Source organism: Eubalaena glacialis, chromosome 6 (assembly GCF_028564815.1).
Source record: "Eubalaena glacialis isolate mEubGla1 chromosome 6, mEubGla1.1.hap2.+ XY, whole genome shotgun sequence".
Lineage (NCBI taxonomy): Eukaryota > Metazoa > Chordata > Mammalia > Artiodactyla > Balaenidae > Eubalaena > Eubalaena glacialis.
Window position 1 is genome coordinate 42,667,955 of NC_083721.1, and position 23,402 is coordinate 42,691,356.

At 34.4% G+C, this 23,402-nt stretch overlaps 1 protein-coding gene across 2 annotated transcripts in view; it reads left to right on the forward strand.

The window, feature by feature from the left end:
* Window positions 1-23,402, forward strand: part of EPHA3 (EPH receptor A3) — a 359,795-nt gene that overhangs the window by 326,523 nt on the left and 9,870 nt on the right. For both annotated transcript variants that reach the window (XM_061192991.1, XM_061192992.1), the window contains exons 14-15: window positions 11,052-11,201; window positions 12,731-12,924. In XM_061192991.1, coding sequence (XP_061048974.1) covers window positions 11,052-11,201; window positions 12,731-12,924 — 344 coding nt within the window. The remainder of the gene's footprint in view (window positions 1-11,051; window positions 11,202-12,730; window positions 12,925-23,402) is intronic.

A 23,402-nucleotide genomic window follows, 5' to 3' on the forward strand; every position in this document is an offset into this window, starting at 1 on the left:
TAAGTTAGCATTTTTATGTGTGTATGAATACATATATTATGTTTGTATGTTGAAATAGATGAGATCCAAAATTCCAAGATGATAGTGGTCAATTTGCTGTTTTAAACAGGATCAAGTTAAAGAAAATATAGACTTTTATCTAATTTATATGCTGTGTCTTGTAAAGTCAATCCTGTTCTCAAGTCCCCAAATTCATTTTAGGGGTATAATTACCACATAAACTAATCTGGGAAAGTTAAGAAAACCAAATGATGTGTTCTTGGTTACATTCTTCATTATTAGTATTTTTCTTTTTATTTCTGTTATGGAGATGCATACTGAGTAATTGCCAAGTGGATTTTTATATTGAATGAAAAAAGTTCTGTCTTGTGTCACATTGCCCTATGGCCAATTAACACCTATTTAATTTTTAGAAGATAAAACCAAATGAAAAGTTATTAAAGGCATTATGTGTTAAGTAATAGGAAAAAGAAATCTTATTTTACATAATAATTTATTCTATTTTTTTTCTCTGTGACTCTGCCAAGTTGATGCCAGAAATATTCTACTACTGCTTTGTCTTGCCTAATTTCATTTGCAAGACCAGAAAAAACAAGGGGCTAAAGCAAGTGATTAAAAGCTAAGTGGCTGAATACTCTGGTTCAGGATAACTCCACTTGAAGAATATAAATATTAGAAAACATGAACCTTAGTTCTGTAGAATTCTCAAGGACTAAAAACTATGCATACCAAAAACTTGTGTGATATAAAAAGAGAATAATAGTATTTTGATAAGCAGTATATGTCATATGTAATTTACACATGAATGAAAAAAAGCAATAAGTAAATATCTAATCAGTGGCCTTCATATAGTAATGTATTTTAAGCTTGGACCCAAAATAAATAATGTCAATATTTTCTAGTCTCTTAGGATCACTACATAGCTTCTGTCTTATGTAGCTTCACAAAGTAAAGCTATATATCCCCAAATCAGAAAACTCTAGAAGATTTTATAATCTCAGTTAATGGTGCATCAAAGTTTAATGAGGGATCAAATACTTTCTAGCCACCCATTTCAGAGAGATGGATAGCACGAACATTTCAACATGTGAAAATAATCCATCCAGATTTATGTGGAGAAAAATCACAACTATAATTTTGGAGTGATACACAAGAGTGAGGAGGTTCTGTGTAAATATATTACACACAGTCTCTAGCAGGAACAGTTTTCTCTGCAGTGCATCATTCATTCATTCATTCATTCAACAAATATTTGAGTGCCTACAATATACTAGGCACTGTTCTAAGACCCGAGGACCCAGAGGTAAAAACAAAGCCCTGACTCCATGAGCTTACATTCTAGTGTGGTATTTCACATAATAAGCAAACAGGTAAAGCTATAGCAAGGCAGAGAAATAAGATGAGGAATGTGGACAGTGTGAGGGAGATGCTACTGTAGATAGGAGGATCAGAGAGTGTTTCTCTGATAAAATGACATTAGAACAGAGAATTAGTGAGAGTGAAGGAGAAAATAATGTAAATATTGAGGTTAATAGGCCAGATTCATTTGCTTTAACTGTTTTTCAATTCAGTGGAATAATTTTAATAATTTCTTTTATTCCAACAGGCTCACTTTGCAAGAAGACAAATTAAGTAGTCAGATTAATGATATAACTCAGGCGAAAAAACAAGCAAATAGTGACTGGTCCAGTCTGTAGTGTTGAGCCCTGGAAGCTTAGTAAAAATCACTTACTAAAATTATTTCCAGTTGACTTGTGAATATCCCACATTTCAAATTTGTGATGACACATTGCCTGAAGCTTTTCCCATGTACCCTGAAGCCACAGACCAGCCCCAGCTGCTCCGGCACTGGGAGAGACAGCAGTCATTACTTCCCAAACCAATCTTACCACTTGATGCCTGGCATGGCTAATAATTTGATTCATTCCTGTCCTATGACCCTTTTTCAACTATAGTTTTACATGTCATGGTTCAGGCCCACTCCCATGATATTTTCCCTTTCATTTGCTAGCCATTGCTCTGGAACTGCCCCCGTATTTCAAGCAATTTTTACCCAACATAGACATACAAGGAAACCATTGCCATGATGTCTAGTCAGAATTGTCTCAGCAGATATTTATGAGATTCTCAAACTATCATGTCATCTTTCCTAATTTTTCAGTTATCAATATTAATAAAACCAAGCCTACCCAAGTTATGCACTTTTTTGCTTAATTACTAGAATGAATCTAATACTTCTGTTTCATTATTTTTATTGTAAATATATAGTATTCCTGCTATATTGGATAGGTCTTTCTGACTTATTTACTTATCAATATGGCTTTTTTGGAAAATTGTGTTCAGAGTGCTAAAAATTCACTTTCAAATGAATTTCTGTAACCTTTAAAAAATAAAGTAGGAATTCAGTATATGTAAGACACAAGGTTTAACATTTAAAACCTCTTTGAACTTTGAAAAGAGCTGTACCCATATTAGGCTGTATGTTTAGTCTTATCCCTAAATTTTTTCATTGTTTTTGTTGAAGATATACATTATACCTCAGATGACCTAATTTTATATTGTATTATTTGAGTCTGAAAGTAACAGAAAAGTTATTTGTATTTTATTTCCTGGATAGCCATAGAGTTACTTAGAATACAAGGTGAAGACTTTTAAGAAATTCTTAAGCGTCTCACGTAATGTCGAAAAATTTCAAAAGTTCAAAGTATTGGCTTTTGCTACCTGAGAGATCATCTGTCTGTGATCTCTTGTGGCAGTCAACATCTGCTGGAACAATTCTCTCAATGGCTTTTAGATTTGAACTACTGGGAATTAGAACAAATGCTTCCCCTGGGAGTCTTCTTGGATTGCCCTTCACCTTGTTGTCTACTGTTGTCTGCAGTGAACGAAGTTTACTTCCTGACGATAGATCCTAAATCCTTTAGTCAAATGATTTATCTCTATAGTTCCACTTCTAACCTGAGAAGCCAATATTTGCCTCCAGGTTAAACACTCAATTACTCTGGGTTTACTAAGATAAACTCTCCGAAGTCCTTTGTCACTCTAACCATGACCTGACAGAGCTCACAGGCAGGCAATGTGAAATATGGATCAGCAAAGCATTTCCTAAATCAGTAAGGAGAGATTTGTGTATATAATCAGAGAAAAATTGGGGCAGACATAAGATACTAGGTCTCAATGTCCAGAGATTTCAGCAATTACAATCCTTTTCTTTAGAACTCAAGACTTGAAGTCCCCTAACCCACAGTGAATGAGCTGACTTCAGTTAAGCACCTGAAAAATTCAGGGCTTTTAGCCAAATGTCTCATTTAAACTGTCTAAATTCATTAAGTTTAGAGAAATGAATTGCAGGATCTTCCAAGAACATGTTTACTTTGTGATTCCTACTCTAACTGCTGTTTCTGGACAAAGTGAACAAGGTTTTGTACTACTTTACTCCTGGATTAGAGTTTAGCAATTACATAATGCCTCTGCCCAGAGAATCCCTAGTATCTTTACTTGTGCCCTTTTATTCTTCTTTAACTTTTCTGTAAGAATTCTATGGAAGTAAATCCAGATATTACAGCCAATAGATATGCAGTTTAGTCCAAAGTTAGGATCATCTTTGGACTAAACAAGAGTCCAAAATAATTAACATTAAAAATGTCAGCATCCTTGATATTTCTGTAGGTTTAAGATAGAAATTTGAAAGTTGAAAGAGCAAATGTTTATAAGTTAGCACAGCTGTTAGAGACAGATGAAACTGAACATAAAATCAAGTTTTATGTTTCTCATGACCCTCAATTTATGAATGATAAGATATCTACCCAGAGAGGCTAAGAAACTTGACAAAAAAATAGATAATACAGTCAAAGCTAAGCCTAGAAATGATAACTCCTAATTCCTACTAAACTTAAGAATCCAAATGGAACATGTGACTGTAAATCTACTGACTGTCATAGATGTGACATCAGCACTGGGAGGAACTGGCTCTGGGTTTGGCATTGCAAATATGGGGAACAAGCATTAGCTTCTGATTCTGTTGAGTTTGAACTGGAGGTCCCTCTACAATTGAAGTTTTAGAAACACTCCATATGCTGTGAATCTGGGCTTGCTCCAGGCAATTGGAGACATTTCTCAAATATATAAATATCTGGGGAGCTTACATACAGACATAGAGACCACCTTAAGTAAATGCTTCATTTTATGATCTGTTAAAATATTGTAAAAAACACATCTTCATAAATTATTTTTAGAGTAAGTATCTGGCGCTTTACTTTTCTGAATGCCTAGGAGCATTTTACCAACCAAAACTTCAATTGCCAACTGATTTCAAAGTTTTAGCTCATCAATAACAGTTGTATTAGAATAGTTTTACTATGGCAAGAAGGCAGTATACCAAATGACACCATTTGTCTCATCAAATCCAAATTTTTGGATAGCTCATTGAAGGATATGTTTGGCAGTTTTTTGAAAAGCATCTAAAATTTTAAAATGCCCCCTACACGTATAAACTGAAAAAGCAATTTCTGAATGTGAAAAAGAAGAAGAAAATATAAGTCAAGCAATGTTGGTTTAAATTTGTTGGGGTGGGAGGTGGGGAAGGAAGAGGAATTTTTGTGGTCCAATCAGAAGCAGAAGTATAAATAAATTCTGCAATACATTACTTGTAGGAAATTTAATGAGTCAGACTCTTGTATATTCAATTTATTTTATTTTGATAGTCTCAGATCTACAGATGCTCAGCTTGAAGGCAGAGAGAGTTATCGTGAAGTGTGACTAAATTAAAATTTATGGGCCCCAGCTTCTTCTTTCACCCTTATTTCAGAACCAAATTGAGCCCTTAAGGTCTCTTATCCAATGTCTCACTATGTCAATGATATTTATGTTTTGTAGCCGTAGATAGCATTTGCTCTTGTAGGAAAAACCTATTTCTTACCAAAAATTTTGGTTATTGATGCTTCCATCTAACAAAGAAATTGATGCTTAATTTAAGTTTTCCTAGCAATAGAAAATTATCCCTGTTTCAAAAAAATTAAAGGGAGGAAGCAAGAGAGAAAGAAGAAAAGAAAACAAAAAGTAGAGGGAAAAATCTCAAAGAGGTGCTATTATATTTACCAAAATCCACATATCAGAAGATTAGCTCTAATGAACTTGGCCGTTTTTTAGACTAGAACAGGAGTGAAAATATCCATGGAAAGTGTGCTAATGGTTAAAAGAAAGAAAGAAAGAAAGAATTCCACTTAGTCTACATAAAATCCAGTTAAATCCTGGACCTCTTTGAATCATTTTCCCTTGCTGATCAGGATTTGTCACAAACAATCTAAAGCAGTAGTTCTTGAACAGGGATGATTTTGCTCCCTAGGGGATATTTGATATTGTCTGGAGATATTTTGGCTGTCACAATTGGAAGGATACTGATGTAATCTAGTGGGTAGAGGCCAGGGATGCTAGTAAACATACTGCAATACACAGGGCAGCCCCTACATAAAGAATTAATCTGGTGTTAAATGTCAATAGTGCTACTATATAGAGACCTTGTTCTAAAGTTACCCAACATGTATAAAGAATGTGGAAAGAATGAGAGAGTGGGGATCAAATATCTCTCTCAGGTACTTATAATTTCTCCTGTCTGCACTGGACTGCAAGTTGCAGGGGATAATGTGGAATACATTGCCATTTGTGAAACATTATGCAACAGACTAGCCATCTGCCAACAAGTCTCCTAGAATGTTGAACTTCGGGATAGCAAACATAATGTAACAAATAGTACGCCTTTTTATTCTTGTTAAATTTTATTCTCATTTGCTTTTGATATAACACTTGAAAATTATCATTCTTTTCCACTCAAAAATTTAAATATTAAACGTGATCACTTTACTTTTGATATTTTGATTGCATTTATTAAAATGTCATGGGTGTAAACTCATGAATAGACATTCACCTAGCAGATAAATATGTCACATATTTTCAGCCAGCATGTGAGTATTACTTATGCATAATTATTTTTATGTTTTAACATTTTACTTAGCCTCATCCTACAAAGGAATGGAGTAATATTCATGTGCATAGATTAAAGATATTTATTAAATTTTTGGTGGTATTCAGCCTCTATAGCCTTATGATTTCAAATGATAGTTTGGGCACACTTATTTTATTTATGGCAATGTATAGGACAAAAGCTACTACTCGAATTTATTTTACTAGTTTTGAATATAAATAATTTGAAACTACAATGTTGAATTTAAAGAGTCTGTGATAATAGGTACACTCACCCTGCCTCAAACTCTATAATGATATTATGAGCTCAGAATCTCTCCTGTAGTTTGATTTCGACTTAAGCGTGTACTACGAATATGTTGGTTTATTTTTCTCTCATTTGAACCAGAGTGACTGGTTGTTTACTGATCATGGAAAAAGTAAAAAAAATTATAAAACTCTTCTTACTCTGATGTATTTTTAGCAACGAATGATAAATTTGAATAATACTTTGTAGTTGGCAATGAGCTTTCCCTTATATCTTCATTTAATAAATTCTTTACATGAATAGTAAAAGTGTGCTAACTATTTGAAGGGAATTGGAATGCAAGAAAGGGCAAAACATTTATTGAGTACTCTATTAAAGATTAGACACTTTATTTGTTGCTTTATGTATATTATAAATCCATTGCCAATGACAAAAAAATCCCTAAATAATAATGAATAATCCTCAGTCATCATTATTCTCTTCCTCATCCAGTGATGGATGGTGTCATTTACAAGATGGCTGGCTAGGGGCAGTAGGAAAGTCTTGAATATGATTATCACTTCATTCTCAGAGCAAAACCAATCAGTCTAAAACACCTGGAAGCAGATAATGAAAGTCATCTAATGAGAAAGCTAAATGTTCCAGGGTTAAAATTCTAGGGTTAAAAGCTAATTACCTAGGGATTCCAATAACAGTATTGAGTAAAGGCAAACAATACTTGTTCATTTACACTTTCTTCTAAATAATGAGTTCAAATTAGCCCCAGTTGTTCATTTAGAATGAGATGTATGGATATCATATGGGAAAATATAAATTAAGAGTTTTCTTCTTGTAATTAAAATAAATATATTTACTTTTAAGTATATGAACTCACTAAACAGTGACCTGGAACAGAGCCCAGCCACTAAGAAAAGGACTAATACACTAAAAGGTTGATCAATGGAAAGTTCTAGGTAAGGAAACATTTAATTTTGCAAACTGGCTTATTTGTTGAGCTGGTTGAATGCCACTTATTCACTCATTATGTGTTCAGAATAACATGTTTGGAATAAAATGGGAAAAAAAATCAAAATCTCCCCCTTCCTTATGCTTTCCTATAAGGGCGGCAACTCAAGCTTTGATGCAGTGAGGAGCCAGAGGGAAGCTTACATTAAAAACCTGAATGACAAACTAGTAAAAAGGCTATAAACTGCATTTCCCAAGCCAGCAAATATTGTAGTGGAAGGCTTTTGTCATTTCACAGGTGACTACGGTGCCAAAGCCATAATATTTTGTTAAGAATTAGTGTGATTAAAGTTTAAGATAACGTAAGAATTATTAGATCAGCCAGTGAGTTTCAAAAATTGTTATATTGGAAAATTTGAAGTTGTTATTCCAATAATTGGGTCTGTGCGTGTGTGAATTCGTCAGGCTGCAACAATTACAAAACACATCAGTAAGAGCAGAATTCAACATGTAAGTGTTTTGATTAAAATAATTTACCATATATTTTCCCAAACACATTTCCTTTTTGTGTGGGTTTTAAACAATGTTTTAACAAGATTTACACAGCAAATAGACAGCGTTTGATGGGAAAATGGTTCTGGAAATAATTTGCTTGAATCTGTAACCATGTGCTTCATTAGAAAACACACTGCACAGGTCTTAGTCAAGAATTGAAAGAGTGAAGCTCCCGCTGAAGAGATGGGCCTGGCTATAGCATCAGAGGTCCCTCCAATGGCATTTATGTCTGTATGCAGAACCACCAGTGAAGAGATTCTCTTTCCAAGCTCCTTCGACATAGGTGTAGCTATGTCCTTCCTAAAAACAAATAAATAAATTTTTAAAAAACCATTTTTCAGTATTTCACTATTTTTAGACATTTTATTAAAATATGCTCAATGTCAAGGCTGTCCTCTCTGGAAAACAGGGATAAAGCACTGAAGATGAAACAACTTTAGCATGTACCATTGTAATCCTGGTTGAAGTAAAACACAAAAAATGGGCTTATTGTTCATGGTTGTCATCAATCTATTGGTTTTGGGTTTTTTTCCTAATGTCTGTATTTTTATTTCAGGGGATCTTGATAAGGTGACACGTATCTGTGCCTTATATTTTCCAAATAGATGCAAAGTTTTCAACATGGAAAGGACTTTCTTTCTTCCTTTATCTCTCTCTCTCTCTTTCTTTCTTTCTTTTAGTGCCATTTTTATACTTTTAGTAATTTGTTTCTGGGCAAAGGAAAGGAAATGGCAAAGTGTCTGTAGCAGAGATAAGACATTCAGCTGAGATTTTAAAGTATCATCTTTTCTTTGCCCCATGAGTACAATTTGTTTGACTTCTGTTAATTCTCAGAGTTCTTTAAAAGGGAAAGAATGTGTGCCCAATGATTCCATTTGGCATCCTGAATAGATTTATAATAGTTAAATATCACATGTGTAGTTCTGTTTTTATCACAATTATGGGGTAGTATTTGAAATCTTGATTCCTTAAAACCCAAATCTGGATCTGCAGGTGTAATTAAGTTAATTTGGTTTTTGTTAAATGTTATTATTATTATTATTAACATTGAATGTGTTGGTAGAGAAAGGGCAATATTAGGCTAGGAAAAAGACTCTCCAAATTTAAATATGAAAAAGTATCTTTTAAATTTTTGTTGGAAAAAAATACAAACTATAAAGAAGAGAATGAATGAGTGAGTGTAAGTGAGAGAGAAAAGAAAGGGGCAACTTCTAAGACCATATGCCCTCTCATCTCCATAGAGTTTTCTATTCTGTTTTTCTGGTTCTGGACAATCTTTACGCCAGTGCACGTTGAGCTCTGTAGTGTTTCCCACCAACTCCCAAAACTCTCTTGGTCTAGCTCCCGTCTCTCCAACCTGATTTTACTGCACTGGTATAAATCATGGATGACCCTTAGGTTGGTATCTTCTCAAGAAGGCTGTGCTCAGTCCTCCTTTTTGTGCTCACTTCTCTACAGTTTCATGCATCCTTCAAAACCCAGTGTAAGCCCAACCTCCTTCAAAGATCTCCTGGCAGTACTCTTTCTGAATAGCTTACTTGTGTGAAAACATCTAAGAAAAGTGTCAAGTTAACTGAGATAGTTCCAATCACATATACCACTCTCCTCTACGGGATAACACTTACTCAATGTACCTGTGATTAAATCCCAATTCGACCTTTTCCCATCCTCTCCTACTGCATGCCTCCACACTCTCTGTAGTATTATCACACTGGAAACTGTTTTTCCAGAACATATATTTTCCTCCTCTGTGCTTTGATTTATGCTATTTCCCTCAGAGTGTGGGAGTATTAAGCTAATGTTTCTTGAGGCTTTACTATGCTAGAGATTTTACTGAAATTTGTCATTAAGCCTCACAACAATGCTATGAACCAGCACTGTTACTTTCCCAAATAACAGATGAGGAAATTCAGGCATAATAAGGTTTAATAATTTACCTCCCAAGTTGCCAATCCATTTCTCTAAAGCAATATATTGTCACCCTTGAACGTTACTTAAGAACCAGTGAAGTGCTATGAGGTACAATGTCAATAGAACACACTTTGATGAATACGGCATAAAATTTTGATGATGTGAATTCTTTGGAACATCCGTCCCTTTTTTTGTTGTATCAAAAATTGATGTATCTTATGAGGCTCAATTCATATGTGACCTCCTCAGATTCTCTAGCTGAGAATCTCGGCTCTATGCTCTGCGGCACAGCAGTCTCTACTACTATCTTCCTACTCAATGTAGGCAGGGTCTGCAATTCTAAAAAGCCCCAGCATCACTTGGAGCTTTTTAGAAATGCAGACCCTGCCTACATTCTGGAACTACTGAATCAGAATTTCCATTTTAATCAGAGTGAGGCCAAGATGATTCATATGCATTGTACAGTTTGAGAAGCAAAGTGTTAGATACTTATTTCTTTCTGCATTTAGTTATTTCCAACAACTAATTATCATTCCTATTTGCTTGATATTTCTCAAACAGAAGGACCAGTGTGTTATTTATATTTGTCTCACCCAAAGTGACTAGCATAATACTTCCCATATGGTTGCTACTCAGCACATCTTTATTAAATGTATTTATTAAACTGAGAGCAAATTCTATGGGAGTTATACCTTTATATCTCCCATAACTCATAGAAGCAATCTTCTCCTCTAGACTATAAGTTTTCAGAATGTAATTATTATATCTTTCTAGCTCATATGGTGCTTACCTAGTACATGGAGGGTACTTCAGTGGTTAATGATGGAGTGAGGCGCTGAGTAAATTAATTAAGATGATTGATTAATGTATTTGAAGAGAGGTTTTTTAGACGTATAATTTTATTTTGAATTTATTTAATTAACAAATACCTTTAAGAACTTAGGAGTATCAAGGAGTGGTGTAAGTTCCTTACAAATATTAACTTAATTCACATTCTGCTCTAAGGTTGTTTGTTCATGCATAAATCTATGTTAAATCAATAAAGGTTGATTTGAGATACCTCATTCAATTCTAATATATAATATAGCATATCTACTTCAAGTTGTTTTGCTACAGATGACTGATAAATGTGCCATAATTGACATAAAATGTCAACATTTTAGCTATTTTCAAATGTTTTTTTCCTTTCATCATTTCAAACTCTTCCCAAATTGATTGAGAAAATATTGCAGTAAATAGTATGCCACTCACTCCTTGGTATTAAAATAGAAGAATATCAAGATCTATCAGAAGAAACCCGCATTCTATTTCAGAAAAGAAATACCCTGACAAATTCAGTCAGATTTCAGATGGTAATGTATATTATATGTTTTAGTCATTGATCATGTATGTATATATGATTTTATATTCCAAGGGAGGGAAGATCCCAATCCGGTGGACATCACCAGAAGCTATAGCCTACCGCAAATTCACATCAGCCAGTGACGTATGGAGTTATGGGATTGTTCTCTGGGAGGTGATGTCCTATGGAGAGAGACCATACTGGGAGATGTCCAATCAGGATGTAAGTATTTGTAGTCTATGAGTTATGGGTTTGGATTAAGAGATCAAGCTGTGCAAAGAAGTGGAACATAATGAAACCAGGTGGCTCCCTGTTTGTGACATTGAAACAGAATACTTAGAAAAAATGAAATTGCTTCCAAATCTTGTAAAGATATTAAATGAGTTGCTCTGAAGGATTTACATTTTTCCCTCAAGCCGGGGTTTAGAAATGAGACAAAGTGAAGACATTTGTAATAAAATTTTATAAAATAAGTGCCTGACAAGATAGCCAATAGATATCAGGGAATGTTTGAAGTATTTTTGCTACAAAATTGTTTCAATGTAACATTAGTAAGATACACATGTCTGCCATCCTTTGTAGACTTAATTAATGCATCTGGGCCAACGTTTTGTTTACTTAAATATAGTATTTCCCAAAGTCAGACAAAGCAACCAATCACTAGCATGTTGTTTCTCATAATGTATTAAACTTGCACATGAATTTAGTTATACAAATTGAAGTCTCTGGATAGAGAAAATAATCTTTAACTTTCTATTACAACTGTGATACGATTTTTCAAAAGGATTTTTGTTTTTATAAGTCATGTTTTGCTAATGCTTAGTGAAAGGATGCTATTGGCATGTGAGATCAGCACTTGGAGATGTTTTTTTATGCTTAGCCAGAAACTGTGAGCATGATCTCAAAGACACATAAGAAGGAAAGCTGAGATGCTTTTAGTCATTTCCTACTCACCACATATAAAATTGCTTTTAATGTATTTGGATATAAAAACCTTTCTGAACTTCTTCAAACAAGCCATGTTTTATAATGGTACTGGGAAAATCAGACTCTCTTTACCACATCTCTATTCTCCAAATTCTTTCTGTATCAGAGGATCTCAAAATGTGGTCTCTGGACCAGCAGCTTTATCATGGCCTGGGAATTTGTAGGAATGCAAATTATCGGGCCTTTCCCCAGAGCTATGGAATCAGCGGTTAGTTATCTGTATATTAATAAGTCCTCCAGATGATTCTGATACACAGTAGAGTTTGAAAATCATGACTTTACATGATTTAAAAGTGTGAATGAACTAATAGTCAGTTAGTTGTGCAGCATGTGGGCTCTTACCAAAGGAACTTACTACGATTTGAGAGGTACCTTTTGAACTGTGATATAACTAAATTCTATGGTAATTTTTTCTGCATTCATTCATTCATATATAGTTTCTATAGAAATCTGTATTACCAAATAATAATTTCTTTATAAATTACTGAATTTCCTATATCATAGAACATTTCTTTTTATTTTAATCTGGAAAGTTACTTTACAAACTTTTCTTTCCTAAATCTACTTTCTCTGCCTCAATCTTCCTTTATATAATATTTTCAGACATGGATAATATTTATTTAATAAGCTGCTATCCTTTTAAGAAATTTAAAATGAAAACTTTTTCACTTAACTTTGAAATAGTCATGTAAGTGTGACCTGCCCATGAAGAAGTAAAAGAAATTCCAACTCTTAAGTCTCTGGAAACTTTGCTTCTCACACAGGTAATTAAAGCTGTGGATGAGGGCTATCGACTGCCGCCCCCCATGGACTGCCCAGCTGCGTTATATCAGCTGATGCTGGACTGCTGGCAGAAAGACAGAAACAACAGACCCAAGTTTGAGCAGATTGTCAGCATTCTGGACAAGCTTATCCGGAACCCAGGCAGTCTGAAGATCATCACCAGTGCAGCAGCAAGGTGACACATTTGATCTTGCATCTTGCACTCACTCTGAAATGAATGTATTTTCTATTTCCAAGATGTTAATTTTTTTCTTCCACTTCCCCAACTGCATACTTTGGTACTTAATATTCCTCAAGATTAGAGAGACATGTTTTCTTTTCCTTTTTAAACTTTCAGGAGGAAATTTCATGCTACTTAATGATAATGATAAACTTCTGGTATTTTTTAACTTCCATCTTGACCAGAAGCATGTATACATTCAGGCTTGAGTATTTGGACAATAGAAACCCTGGACACATAGCTCCTTTTCACTCTCTGCTATTTAAACAAAAAAAAAAAAAAGGAAATCTCCTGGAGTGGTGGGGAATTCTAGCAAAGTCCTGATTTATTCCTCATTTAAAATAAAGTTTCAAAAATAATAACAATGCCTCCAAACCATCGCACTGGCTAGGAAAATGCAATTTTCCCTTACTTAATTTTAAAAAAATTTGTTTAACCCATATCGTGTGCCAATTTCTTTGTTAGACACTGTGAAGGATAAAACTAAGACTAAAATAATGTCAGTGTTCCTGGACAGCCATACCAATGTCAACACATCATAGCCATAAGGCAGTCCTGAACGCACAATGTCCATTAGACTTTATGCGTAATTCTCCGCGGTAAGAATCGTTGAGTTGTCTTAATGGTTTTGAGAAATGTCAATTATATTCTCATTGTACACATAGTGAAAAAGAGTTTTTACATTTTGATGATGTGTGTTCTTAAAGGAAAATTACAGAGTTTTACTAAAGGAACTACACCTACTGTGCACAAAAATCCACAGTATTAAGTGATATGTATACATACTACATAATGATGATTTACAGTGACTCATGTGTAAAAGATTTAATATAATCCCTTATAGGAGTTTTCTTTTCTTGTTTCTTTTATGCACATCTGTTGGTTTTACTGACAATTATCGAGAGTTGTGACTTTCAAATTGATAGAACACTTGCTAATGCAGTTATAATAGAGTATATAATTTTTCTACCTTAATAGGAACAATTATATTGAGCATACGTGATCCAGTTTTTATATTACATTTGAATAAGATGAATAAAGAAAATTTGAATCAAAGTCTTAATATCAGTATATAAGAATCGTAGATTATTTGTTGGAAATAACTATTAGGGGGGTCACTAATATTGAACTTAGTAATATATATTCAGTAGGTAAAACTATTGATAACTTATCCTGCAAGGATGAATCTCTGTCCTAAATTTCACAGATAGACTGTACAGGCTTTTTTGGAAATCCACCTGACAGTTTAACAACCAACAGGATAACAAACTTGCCCTTCCTGGGCCATATGGTCCTCATTTTGTACCCTGAAGCCATTTCTTTTGATCTTTACTCAATAGCAATCATAGCAAAAAAGAACATCTTTTCAATTCTTTCCATATCATAAAAGAGCATTCAAACCATTTCCATAGGATCAATATCAATATAAAGACTAACTAACTCATGTAATATGATCAAGAGATATTTAAATCCAATTCTATGTGGGAAAATAGTCTTAATATCAGATCGTATTATGTGAGGATATACCCTTGTATTCAAATTTTCTTCAATTCACTATTCCATTCTTATTGAAGTACATTGAATATTTTTATCCTAATATGTATTTTTTAATACTTTAATATATGCCCTGTATTTTGTCACAAAACATGCAATTTTAGGGAAACTATTTTTCTAAGAAGTGCCATCCATCTTAATTCACTAAATATAAAAGTTTTAGAAATTGTGTTTATATATTTACTTATTGCCATTAAAATACACAGTGGGCAGATTGTGCTATTATAAATTTATTAACAACAACCTCAAATTACCATGCAACAATCTCAAGACATCTTATTTTTCTTTAGAAAATTTGCTTTCCCACTTTTGACAACGATTATTCTATTCTTTTTCATAACTGATTAAACTCATTCCCTTTCCCCTTTAATTTTCCAGTGATGCCCTTGCCACATGCTTTATTGAGAAAATACAAGCCATCAGATGGGAAATTCCAGCAGCAAAACAAAAACAAACTGGCGCCTGCACCCATCCATCTTGTTCTTTTTTCCTCTAATTACAAGAGAGGAAAGTTCTTCTTACCTTGAATTAGAAGAGAGGAAGTGTCCTTTCAATGTCAGAGGCAAATCCTTTCTCTCTTTCTCTCTCGCTCTCTCCCCTGCATACCCAGGCTCTTTCTCTCTCTCCTGCATATGCAGGCTCTTTATTTCTGCAAGATTATTGCCATAAAAATATGTTCTATTATTACATTGTTTCTCAAATTTCCCTAATACAAGAATCATCAGGAGAACTTATTAAATGCACAAATGTCAAGGTCTAACCCAAGCTACTAATTTGGAATCTGCAGGAAAGGGAAATGGAATTTGGACATTTGATAAAAACTCCAGGGGATTTTTATCATCAAGGAAATTTAGAAGATGTTATTTGTCAACATCATCTCTGCTAACCCCACATCTCTGCCAACTACTTCCTTATTTTTTTATCACCCTTCACAGCCAAACTTCTCCAATAAGAGTCTCACACACATCTCAAAACTTAATATTCAAATTTTACCTTTTTATTTTCTCCTGATAGCCTCATCCTTCCACTGCCTTCCAAATTTGGTTGAATACACCAGCACCTATTCATTTACCCATTCAGGATTATAGCCAGTCTTGGTACCTCTTTCTTGCTCTCCACACTTTGATCCAGGTGATTACTGGGTCAACATGATCCATTTCTCTCCCTTTTCACTGCAAACTCCTATGACTTTTTCCGTTCTGATCTAGACCACTGCAGTAGCCTCCTGATGTGTCCCCTGCTTCCATTCTTGTCCCACGCTAAGCATCTTGTCACAGAGCCTTCAGAATTTTCCTATCAATATATGTATTGATAAATTATATATTGATAAAAATATATTGATAAATTATATACATATAATATAATTTCAGTTGCCTCTTTATAACAAATTTTGAACTTACATTATACTTAGGAAAAAAATCTACATTCTTTTTGATTGTTTCAATAGCCCTGCTCCTCCAATGTCATTTCTTTTATTCAAATATTCATTTCTTCATTTTTTCAACAACTATTTATTATATGCTAAGCTACTATGCGCTAGGCATGTGCAGATGCTGGAGTACAGTGATGAAGACAAATATGGTCCCTACCATCCTGGAGCTTACATTACAGAAGATGTACAGTAGATAATAGACAAGCACAGATTATAGGAGGGAAATAAATAAAAGGTTGTGATAGATTATTAAAGGGTGGTTGGGGGAAAAGCCCTCTGAGGAGGTGATATTTGAGCTAAGAACTAAAAAAAGGAAAAGAGCCAGATTTTTTTTTTTTTTTTTTTTTTTTGGCTGTGCTATGAAGCATGTGGGATCTTATTTCCCCAACCAGGGATTGAACCTGTATTGGGACCACTGAGTCTTAACCAGTGGACCACCAGGGAAGTCCAAGCCAGATTTATAAAGAACCATCCCCTCCATGAAAAAATTTTTAAAAAAAGGATCTTGGCATAAGAAAAAGAAACTGCAGATGAGTCTGGAGAGTTCTAGGAAGTGGCAGAGGGACAACAACATAACCGAAGAGCAGTAGGGAAAGGAAGAGTCTGTCACAAGAAGGCAAACAGAAGCCAGAACACTTGAGGCTACCCAGGTCATGGTGAAAACTTTGGAATTTTTTGAAATGCATGAGGAACCCATTAAGACATTTAAAGCAGAGATGTGACACTATTTGATTTACGCAACTGCTTTGTTGGGGGAGAGGAATTTCCACCTTTCAACCTGTGCTACTTTCACTTAAATAGCACTCTAGCCTCAGTGACCAACCTCAAGTTCCTTCAGAAAGTCAAAGCATTTCAGACATGAGGACAGTAGCACATGCTGTTCTCTTTGTCTTAAGATTCTTCTTTGCATTCATGTTCCCTTAGAAAGCAGCTTCTACATCTTGTCTTAATTGAGGCATTCTCTGGCAACATGATTAAAAGGTCAACACCATTATTCTTTCATGGGCCACTATGTGCTCGTTCGTCATCATAATTTTAATTCAGTTGTGTGCATTTTCTTTTTATGTATCCCTTCCTCCAATTAACTCAGCCCTATGAGATCAGATGCCATGCTGCCTTTGTATTACCAGGTTGATACTGGAAATTCAATACATATCTGTTAAGCACATGAATACATATTTACTGGAATAATAATAAATTTCCATTTCAACAGACATACAATTTTTAGAAAAATATTCTAATTTTATTCCTATTCATTATACAGATTTCTGCAGACATTAGTCATAATGGTAAAAGCTTAAAATTTTCTCCTAAGCAAATCTCATGTTTCCCTTTCTGTCAACTCAACTCCAGAAACAGTCTCCTCAACACACTTGGAGACTGTCTCAATCTGAGTTTGTGGACGGCACCAAGGATTCGAATTTCTCAATGACTTAGTTATTTAGATCAATGTATAGAATTATGCCTATAAAGTCCTTTAGGAAAAACAACATCATTCTATTATTTTTTATAGGGATGTTGTTTTCCAGAGTCTGCCTGTGTCTAGTTAGTTTTATGGCAAATTTTATTTCATATACTGTTACAGAAATCTTTCTATAATGCATTATTTTACTCTTCAGCCTTCCTTAGAGTTGATGATTCATCACAGAAACATTTCCAAAGAATCTTACAGTGAGAGTGTCTTTGTGAATATCACTGCTGGAAGTGGGGAAGGTGTTTAAGCAGATGGTCAGGGTGTACCAGATTAAAAACTTACTTGTATGTTGTAAGAAGTGGTAAGAAGGGAAGGGAAGTTATATTAAATTTTATGTTATGTTTGTTTTCTGGTAATTGATTTATTTTCCTAAAAGTAGAGTAATTGGAGGAGCCATGAATAAATTTGAAGTTTTGGCTATATGAATATGAAGATACAAATGTTTGTTTAGCAGTTACTTTGTGTGAGGCATTATACTAGGCCCTGTGGTGCTTATATAGGTAAAGAGACACAGCCTTCGACTGCAACAGCTTGCCTTTGAAAATAGGAGGAAAAGAAAAGTTCAGAAATACTATACAATTGATCCTTGAACAACATGGGTTTGAATTGTATGGGTCCACTTATAGACAGATATCTTTGAATAGAAAATACTACGCTACTACAGGGTTTGTGGTTGGTTGAATCTGAGGATGCCGAGGAACCTCAGATAAGAGATAAGAATAGGGAGGGCCGACTATACATTAACCCCTGTGTTGTTCAAAGTCAACTGTAATATCCCTCAGAATATGTAATTATTAGAGCAAGAAGACAAGGTTTTAGGAATCATGAAGGAAGGATGAGCTTACTTTTAGCTTTCAGGTTATCTGGCAGTTGCAGAGAAGTGACTTTTGGATGATGGATGAAATTTCTACCAGCAGATAACAAGGTAAGATCATACCAGGCTAGGGGAACACTGTACAAAAAAGTAAAACACACAAAAACTTAGGATACTTCCATTTACATTGTATAATACATTTCTGCTATAATACAGCATAAGAAAGGAAATTATGAGAAAAGAGCCTGATAGATGATTTCACCAGATAATGGAAGATTTAATGTCATCTCTAGAAATCTGGACTTTTGTCCATGAGGAACAGAAGAGCCATTGAAGATGCTTAAATGATATATTACATTGTGCCTGTGGAATAGTTCTCTGCAGCTATACCTAGAATAGCTGGAAGGGAATAGTTCATGATAAGGAGTAGGGAAGTGATTTCAGTAGTCTTGGGAAGAACTTATGCTAGGGTAGAGCAGAGAAAATAAAAAGAAAAGGTGTGAATTCAAAAAGTTGTAATGAAGTATTATAAGACATGGTAACTGGTGAGATGTGCAGAGTGACAGAGAGAGTATCAGAGAGTACTTCTGGGTGAAAAAGGAGGACTCTGAGAACAGTACTCCCACTGACAGAGGTAGGAAGGGCAGAAGGAAGAACAGCTCTCTGAGGCAAATGAGCATTTTGGACACAATGAGAGTGAGTCCCGCAAGAAGGTGGAAATTTACATCTCAAGCTGGGGGAGAGATTAAAGCTAGGCATCCAATTTGGAGCCTTCTCTCTGCAAACATAATTTTAAAAAACACCATTAGAAATGTATTTAGAAGGTACAAATCTTGGTCTAGTCATGCTGATTTTCACCACAAGTATCGATATATCCATCTGTATTCTCCTAATAATAATTTAATTTCTAGTTAAAGCTCTCATATCCCATGGATTATAGGGAGACTTTAGTCAGTGAAGAGTGGAGGGTGTTTGTCCACATAGGTTGACACTGAGACACACCCCCCTCCCCCAATCTCTCAGACTGAACTTTTGAACTTCTCCTTGCTGCTTCTGTGCTGCCTGTGGCCAGGAGTGTTTCTGAAGCATCTAAATGCCTCAGTCCCTTAGTGCAGAAGTCATGACCTCAAAAATCTACAAGAGCCAAGAAGCTGATTGAAATGAGTGAATGCTTCTACAGTGTGTAACAGGGTGTGGTGGTAGCTTATGGAGATTTCAAGCTCCTTATAAGGGGACTACAGAGCCAATCAAGCCAGTAGGTGGCAATCCTAGAAGGAAAAATGTATGCAACATTAATTATTATCTCAGAACATTAACCCACTGCATACATTTCCACCCAGAGAGAAAGAAAATGGTCTCTGTTTAGAGCTTTGGAGAACGGTACCAATTACAGAGCGGAAGAATATGAAATGGTAGGTAGAAACAGGAACAGCCAGAGTTAGGAATGAGACTTCAACCATTACAGAAACCACAGCCCAAGGAATTTTCCAAAAGTGGATAGAATGAACTGTATTATCAAAAGGTGCAAAAGCGTAGGCAAAAAAAGACAACCGAGGAAAAAAGCCACTCAATAAGCAACGAGAAGGACATTGAATTCTCTTTAGATAACTATTTTGATTCTTTTAGAGTGATAGATGAGATATGAAATTTTAAGAGATTTAGTTATAATTGGATGATGAAAAGGAAAAGGCAATGTGAAAATAATGCTTTTGAGAAATTCAGAAAAAATGAAAAATATAGTCATAATACACATGTATAAAAGGGTAAAAAGTAAAGCTCCCTTCCTTTTGGTAAGAATTGGAGAAATTTTTCTTAAAGATATTCTTGATAGAAAATATTGCTAGAAAAATAAATAGAAAATGGCCTTAGAATGATAAATTTTCTCTACTACACAACATGTTTTTGTTATACAAATTAAAAAATAAACAAAATTCATTTTTATTTTATTTTTTAAATTAATTTATTTTATTTTATTTTATTTATTTTTGGCTGCATTGGGTCTTCGTTGCTGCGCACAGGCTTTCTCTGGTTGCGGCGAGAGGGGGCTGCTCTTTGTTGCCTTGCACGGGCTTCTCATTGCGGTGGCTTCTCTTGTTGCGGAGCATGGGCTCTAGGTGTGCAGGCTTCAGTAGTTGTGGCTCCCACGCTCTACAGCACAGGCTCAGTAGTCGTGGCTCATGGGCTTAGTTACTCTGTGGCATGTGGGGTGTTCCTGCACCAGGACTCGAACCCATGTCCCCTGCATTGTCAGGCAGATTCTTAACCACTGCGCCACCAGAGAAGCCAGCAAAATTCATTTGTAAAAGAAACTATTTTGAAGATTAGTTTTATATAATATACATTTATATAATACCTATAGTATGATTATTTATTACATATATTTATGTATTATATAATAGACAATTAGCTTTATATTATGTATAAAATATATCTCTTGGATTTAAATAAATTGATTAAATTACTTTCATGAATGTAGTTAAATTAAAAATTTTAAAAGACTAAAAATAGAGAAAAATAACAGATGAATTAATTCATTTCTATTCAGGCAGTAAGGTGCCTTTTTCTTTTTTGGATATTTATGTATATAAAATGAAATAGACTTGTTCTTTAAATTCACAAAATTTTCACATGCCAGGGCATTGGATTCTTCAAGACTATTGTAAATTTATAGAATACAAATTTTTGCCATAAAGAATTAAATAATACATTCAATTTATTTGGAATAAGGTTCTAAAGTGAAGGTAAAGGAATTTATGGTATAAAGACTTAAGCAATATATTTAAAATATTTAGACTAAGATTCTGAAGACCCAATTATACTTAGTTAATTTAGTTGAAATGATTTTAAATATATTGTTCCATTGCATTGATTGCTAACTTGTAGAGATTTATGTTTATTAAGTTGCAGAATAAATAGGAACAAAAATAAGCAGTACTTGTAATTTTTACCTGTTAATGGCACTAAATTAGCATTAATAAAATACTTCTCATCTCTAAAAGAACAAAATATAATTCTTTTTGAGAATAACTGCTGTTTTGACAAATATTATATCCTTTAAGAGAAGTCTGATGACCAAAAAACAATCTGTTTCTCAAAATGAATTTGACCTCCAATTCTGAAACTGACAGGGTGACTTTCCTCATGAACAAATATGATACAGAACCTTTTAGAGGGAAGCAAATATTTCAAATACCCAGGTGATCTCTTTTTTTTTAATCTTAAAAATCAAAGCAGGTAATTTTACCACTGGGAGAAATTAAACCAGATGTAATAGCTATAACTGCTAAGATTTTTGTCCTTAAAGTCTAGAGACGATCGAAGTAAACACAATGACTTTACTCCTCCTTAATGTGTTATTTATATACTAGTCTCCTGTTGGGAACTATATATACTTAAAATTATTTTTAGTTACTGATGACAAGTTAAATTCGTTTATTCCTATCTGGAATTTCTAACTTTAGAGATAAAAAAAATCAAGATGATCATAAATTTGCATCTAAAAAATTGCCAAGTACAAAATTTTCCCCTTGAAATGTAATGACACCATTTGAAATTAAAATGTTAACAATAAATTATAAAAGGTATTGAAAAAGTATATTACTATTTTATATATCAGGCAATAATAAAGGTATATATAATTAACATTTTGCCTTTGAGAAATTACCCTTAAGTTTTAATATGGTCCCTGAAACTATTCACAACCACAGACAAAAAGCAGGTAATTATAGTGGTATAGAATACACCTCCAATATTATTAATATTTACTTCTAGACTCAGTAGGCGTCTACTTATTCATTCAAGAAATGTGTATTAATCAGTATTTTTAATACATAAATAATAAAGCCCTCTGTAAACCCAGAGGAGTCTTTTTATGTTATAAAAGAGTAACTTAACATTCAATTTTAGAGTTTAGAATCCTAGTGCAGTATTGAAATAAGATCATTATGAGAAGATATTCTTGGGACTAGCAGTTATTTATTGACATTTGTTCCCAAGTATCTGGTGCTAGTTGGTATGACCATTTACAGATAAAATAGGAGTTGATGGGAAAAAAAATATATGTGTACCTCTTTAATGCAGCAGTATGAAAATCCACAAAAGAATAATTCACAAACCTAAATACAAGGAGAGAGGAAGAAAGGGAAGAAAGTTATTTTTTGTTTCCCCTGAGCAAACATGTAATTTCCATGATTTCTTTTTAATGACTGCAGTCTGTGGCCAGTAGGTACTGATTTATGAAAAGCTGTAAAAGATCAGGTGGAACTCTGCAGGACATCGTTTACAGCTGCACGGATTGAAACCTATCTAATTTGTCTAGTAAAAGTGTGAGCTCACGGTGCACATCACCCAGCCTATAAATTTCCCCTTCAGACCCAATGTCTGGGGCTGGGTCTAAAAAAACGCCAATGCCTGCAGCTGCTCAAAAAGCCCACATTCCCCTGGTGTGCATGAAGAGACATCACAGGCTCTTCACAGTGAGAGACAAATTCCTATCCATTGATAAACTCACCAGATGTCCTCTCGGAGGAGGAAAGGAACCAATTTTTATTTGAATTCCCCAGAGAAATCCTGGAAGTGGAAAAATGATACTTTGCAGGGCTGGTTATTCCGAGGTCACTGGCATTAAAGTTAGGTCCTTCTTTGTCTTCCTTATACTTTGATCCAAGTAATAAACAGAAAGACTCGGTTGGGGTCACTCTAATCCTTAATCCGCACATCCTGTTTTATTTCAATTTGTTTATACTAATTTTCTCTAAATTCTTGTTGAGTCTGACTATACTGTTGAGTTTAAAAATGCAAACCATTTTGAATTGAGAGGGGAAAATTCTGCATTTTGCTATTAGGCATACTTCATAAATATTCTGAATAAATGTCCTGGGGTTTGATTCTTCATACCCACAAACCTATAAATAAGAAAGTATTGCTATCCATGGGAGCAAGAGTCGACAAGAGTCGACATTAGATTCTGTGCTTCAGCTGCTGTAGCAATTCAAGCTGTGGGGTGTGAGTGTGTGTGTATGTGTGTTTGCTTGCAAGCCTGTAGATAGCCTAGTACTTTATTGTCTCCTTTCTAGGTCTCACTTCATTTTTCTTATAAAATTTTCTCACATCTGATGTAATGCTACTCCTATCAATTTTGTTTACCGATCTTATCCAAT